This window comes from Priapulus caudatus, unplaced genomic scaffold, assembly GCF_000485595.1.
Source record: "Priapulus caudatus unplaced genomic scaffold, Priapulus_caudatus-5.0.1 Scaffold283, whole genome shotgun sequence".
Classification (NCBI taxonomy): Eukaryota; Metazoa; Priapulida; class Priapulimorpha; order Priapulimorphida; family Priapulidae; genus Priapulus; species Priapulus caudatus.
Window position 1 is genome coordinate 100,564 of NW_014577344.1, and position 5,826 is coordinate 106,389.

General features: G+C 40.0%; 1 protein-coding gene across 1 annotated transcript in view; it reads right to left on the bottom strand.

Annotated features, from left to right (window-relative positions):
• The window catches only part of LOC106808510, a gene marked incomplete in the record, with an annotated part of 32,256 nt that extends 29,323 nt beyond the window's left edge, over nt 1-2,933 (bottom strand). The window contains 3 exon segments of the mRNA XM_014811264.1: nt 758-902; nt 1,491-1,550; nt 2,657-2,933. Of these exon segments, the coding sequence (XP_014666750.1) occupies nt 758-902; nt 1,491-1,550; nt 2,657-2,820 (369 nt within the window).
• Nucleotides 2,934-5,826: the final 2,893 nt, after the last annotated feature.

Consider the following 5,826-nt stretch of genomic DNA (forward strand, 5'->3'; position numbering starts at 1 on the left):
GGTGCGCGGTGGAGCGCGAGCGCGATCGCGCCCCTTAAAAATGAAAGCCTGTAAAGTCGGGTAAATGCTTGGTCCGGTCGCATACAACCAGAGTGCTAGTAGCCCGACTGGTCGTGTTAGAATTGGTCATATATATAATATTGCACTGAAAGTTCACCTCTGGCTCGCGGCCGCACTGTTTGTCGCAGAGCGTGTACATTGTCCAGCAGAGCATGAGGCCGGATACCAGTCTACCCTTCGGCAAAAACAATAACGTGGCTTGCTGCCAGCCGCAGTAGACGATCGATAAACCGTGCGCTCGTGTATGCCCGTGGTAGAATACGAATGCTGCACGTGAACTCGGGCCACGCGCGATTTAAAGCCCAGGAAACAACATCTATGAATTCATACGATGACACACTCTTTAGTCTTATCAAAATAAAGTTTTCCATAACAATGGTGAAAGTTAGTGAAAGTTAGGTCAGGGCTAGTGGTTTTCCTCAGTTACTAGCCCGATGGTCTAGTGAAATAAAAAGTTAATGTTGAACCCTGCGCATGTGCTTATCATGCGTTTGCACGTCTGTCAAATTTTCTTTGGATATTAGCTGAAACAATACGATATTTCCACGAGGCCGTGCTCTGCAACGAACTAGGTAGTATGGCAGAATTTTCAGGGAGTCACACGGACTCCTGCATACGTCAAATCAGGGAGTACGACAGTAAATCTGAGAGTATTTGACTCCGGACTCCCGTTAATTTTTCACCCTGAAGTACTCACAAATTTTATCCAAGCTTCGATATATCGTCTATCATTTCTATATTTCTCTTCCTCCACGAACGAGCTCAGACATTGTTGTAGTAAGAGCACCAAATTACTCTCCTTTACACCTTTGGGAAAATTTTGTTCTGTCCACTTGATATACCTATAAATACAAAGACATGTAATCCCTACAGGGCACGATCAGAACACACCAACTTTTTATTATAGAAATTAAGTAGCAAACCAAACTGACATTTAAAAGCAGTATGTCAGTGCATGTAGGCGGCTAAGCATACATCACTACATCTCACCTGTATGCTAAACCAATAAGGTCACATGTATGTATATACTGTTATGTTAAATTTAAAAGGGTTATTTCGCAAATAAATAAAAAAATGAATCAATTTTAAAAGAACGTTGAAAAGTTGATCAACTCGTCGAAGCAATGACATGTTCTATTCCCTCAACTAGTTGAGCATGCAACATTTACGTTTATACTGCTGTCTTTTGGTCAAAAAAGTTGGTCGACCAACTATTCAACTATTCAACTAAAAGTTGATAACTTAAACCCAGCTTAAAATGTAGAAAGGACGACAATATAAATCATGGAATGTATACCTATGCAAACAAACCCTCGTATTCTGGATGACATTCTAATGAAATTCTGGGACCCAATATCATTCTTACTCATGTTGAATGACTGCATGGCAAGTGTTAATTTTCATAACTGATAATTTATTTTTAAAATTACCTGTCCCAAACATCTAAAGGATCATCACCACTGTAAGTTCGGATTGCGACTTCAAATTCCCTGGAAAGTCAACATAATTATTAACCACAGCCCACCATAGTAGACAATTGATAAAAACGTTGTGCCATTATCAATAATTTTTTTTCTCTCGTATATTTTATCTTGCCTTGGTTTGAACATTACATCAATAACTGAAATACAAAAATAGGAATGTTATTCTCATTTTTGTATTTACGTTATTCAATGACTAAGCATACATACAATATTATTTCTATTGCTAAATACTAATACTAGTAATAGTAATAACAAGAGCAGTTGGCATAATTACATGTTCTTTATTATTAATAATAATATTATATCACTTTTGCCTTTAGAGTTTAGATTAGACGACAATGAATGGGTAAATGCTGAACATTACGCTCATAGGGTCTATGTGACCCAGGGTACTGCCGGAACGTACCCTGGTCACTATTTGATATGGTTAGGGTTAGGGTTTGGGTTCGGGTTAGGGAGTAGGCGTAGGCGACTCCCTAGACTCGTTAGTGGAGTAGGCGAGGTACGGTCCGGCATATTAGATAGTACCAGGGTACGTTCCGGTATACCGGACCGTACCCAGGGTACGTTCCGGCAGTACCCCGGGGGACATAGACCCTCTCAGTCTCAGCGAACATTACAGTTTAGCACCACGGATTAGACTTAGTTTAGCACATGCGAAAACACATTTTCAGGGTCCCAAACGACTATAAGTATTAGTATCAATGACATAACCTCAGTAGTCTTCAAAAGTCCAAGGGACTATAATGAAGACGAACAGACAAGTTGATCAAATCGATAAATCAACACTGCAGATTCATTGCAATGGAAAAAGCGGCCCAAGGATAGAGAACATGGGTCCCAATAAAACCAATGTGCCTAACCCTAATCCTAACCTATTATATTGATATAATATTATATTTATATTGATGTAAATGACATTGGTTAAATTTTATTGGGACCCATGTTCTCTAGTCTATCCTTGAACCGAAAAAGCTGCAAATTTGCGATTTAAACATGTTAGAAAATCGCGATAATTTACAGATTAGGATGATACAAACTCAACCAATATATGTGGTATGTTCTGTACTTTAATGTGTTGAACTTTTGATTAAACTTTAACAACAACATACTGTTTCTCGTCTCTGACAAGTCGATGGATTTGTGGTTCACCGCCGTGTGGCTGCAAAGCCACGGATAAGCGGTTCGCTTTTCTTCCTTGTTTCAAAGGTTGCACATTCTCTTTGCTTAACTCCCATTCACTTAGTTCATACGGCTCACTTACGTGTGTTTCCATAACAAAAACGGTAAAATATAGAAATGTGTCTATTTACTGAGAAAAAGCATAAATCGTACAATTTCACGGATACTAATCAACGTTTAAAACTTCCACCGTTACTGTCACGTGATAATGAACTGCCACCTGGTGGTACCAATGTCAGAAAAAGCATAGATATATATAATAAGGCGCCCTATATAACGCATACTTCGCATATATATCGCGCCCTAGAATAAAGATTCTATATCTATGGAAAAAGTTTATGATATCAGTAATCAGTAATTGATTAGTGATTTAATTATGATTAAAGACTTAAGTACGCTTCGTGAAACCGGCCCCTGTACCATAGCCCCGTAGCCAGCTTTTTATTGGGTGGATTTCGTTTTTTTAATTTGGGCATGAAGTGAAGGTGCCTAGCGAGGGAGCGTAGCGACCAAGCCGGGGGGAGCTAGGGTGTGTATATTAGTTGATCAAAATACTAATATGATCAATAATATGACTAGGAAAACCCCCTTCCCACACGAAGGATCGAGCTTTTGCAATTTTTACACTAAAATGGAGCAATCTGGTGCATATACCCGAGGTGAAATTCTTGCAAATTTTCAAATGAAAAAACAAGAAAAAAACACCTATATTCAGTAAAAATGTCTTCGACTTTGGGAAAGTCAGTAATTTGCATAAATATGAATAATAGGAATAAAGAATGTAAACGAATTGCTAAGAGTAAGAGGAGCAAGTACATGCATGAAACACTTTCAGAGAAATAACTGCATGCCATCTTCACAGTGTCACTTTGTTGTTGTTAACTTGTTGGGGGGGGGAAGCACAATGATAAAAAAAATGTTGGTAGGGCTAACGAGGGTACGAAGCCACGATCAGACAGAGCGAATTTATTGGTGGGGATACCTTCATACCATGATAAAAAAGCATGCTTAATTTTCGTTTGGAGATTCAGAAGCCCCCCCCCCCCGAAAAAAATCCAGCTCTGTTTTTCTACGCCCCTCCTCTTCCTGAGCAGTCTGAAGTGACAAATGCACACCATCTAGCATGTTTTTTTGTTTTTTTTTGTGCTCGGGGAAGGGGGGTGGGTCGTGCGAATCCCCCGAACAGCATTAATGAGCAAATAGCCTACATTAATGTTATACCTGAAGGATATCATGCCATAATTTTATCAACATTTTACAAATTTGAAATCGAGAATGCAAGCGTGAAACATGACATTGACAAAAACACTTTGGACATCATTCACGATCTGCATTATAGTCCGTTCAATAGCTACTATGCGATGCCGCACACTACAACATTTTGCGGACAAGCAAGATTCAGTAAAAGTCTTACCTTTATTTTTGAAAAAACAAAACAAAATTTGTGTGGGCTGGTAAAAAACTGCTTTTACCTGCCCTGCTATGATACAGCACTAATTGACTTGGCATTGATGACATGTATATGGCTTTTTTAAGACTTCGCCTACATGGCTCCGAACAAAAAAGAACAAATCTAATTTTCCGATTGCAATAAAAAGCTTAAACAAATTTGATCAGCAAGACATTTGAATCGTTTTAAGCTTACCGTTGGAACTGCAGTAGATGATCTGTTGGCTGGGCACCCCGTACCAATCCCTCTTCAATGATTCTACTGGCCTTTGGAAAATCATCTAATTGCTCCAACACATATGCCCAGGATGTGTAAAGTTCTGCCACTTGGCAACCTATGTTCTGGTCATTTAGGTAGCCATAGACCTCAAGAGGGTCTGGAGAGAGGTCGGCCTGAAATTTCAATCATGCATTTGATTATGCTAAAGCAAAATACAATTCTATATATGCGAGGACATATTTTTAAACCCCTCTTTATATGTTACCTTCATTAGTGAGTGCTACAATTTGAAGTATACGTGTTTTGAAGAACACATTTCTACTTTATACGACAGTACAGTTAAACTGTATATTATATCCGTCCTGCGTAGCACACGCGGCACACATACACACACGCACTTGCAGCGTCAAATAAACGCACACACTGGCCAACGTCTGACAATCTCAAACAGTGAACTAAGCCGTGTCTATATTGTAAAGCGAACTATATTACAATGTTATTAAATGAAGGTACTGTTGGACTGTAAAATGAAAATTTGTACATTCTAACCCATCTAAAATTTTCTCTCAACGGATTTAGACGTTTCACAAAATCAACCCTGGGACTGTCAAATGCGCGGATTTCCGCGGAAGATTCTCATCCCTGTATATATATATACTGAAGTAAGTATACCACGGGTAGAAATTAACTTTTGAACACGGGAGGCCAACCGACTCCCTACCCTCAAAAAGAGGGAGTCCGCAGCAAAATGAGGGAGTCCGCAGTCTGAGATTCAAAATTAAAGATATTAACAATAACGCATGTGCAGGGTTCGACACTAACCCACGTCCGACCGACCGACCTAGTCGGGTAAATGCTTGGTCCGGTCGCATACAACCAGAGTGCTAGTAGCCCCGGCCACTGGTCGTGTTAGAATTGTCATATATATAAATATTGCACTGAAGTTCACTCTCTGGCTCGCCGCGACTGTTTGCGCAGAGCGTGTACATTGTCCAGCAGAGCATTGAGGCCGGATACCAGTCTACCCTTCGGCAAAAACATAACGTGGCTTGCTGGCCAGCGCGCAGTAGACAGATCGATAAACCGTGCGCTCGTGTATGCCCATGGTAGAATACGAATGCTGCACGTGAACTCGGGCCACGTCGCATTTAAAGCCAGGAAACACATCTATGAATTCATACGATGACACATCTTTAGTCTTATCAAATAAAGTTTTCCATAACAATGGTGAAAGTTAGTGAAAGTTAGGTCAGGCTAGTGGTTTTCCTCAGTTACTAAGCCCGATGGTCTAGTGAAATAAAAAAGTAAATGTTGAACCCTGCGCATGTGCGTTATCATGCGTTTGCACGTCTGTCAAATTTTCTTTGGATATTAGCTGAAACAATACGATATTTCCACGGGCCGTGCTCTGCAACGAACTAGGTAGTATGG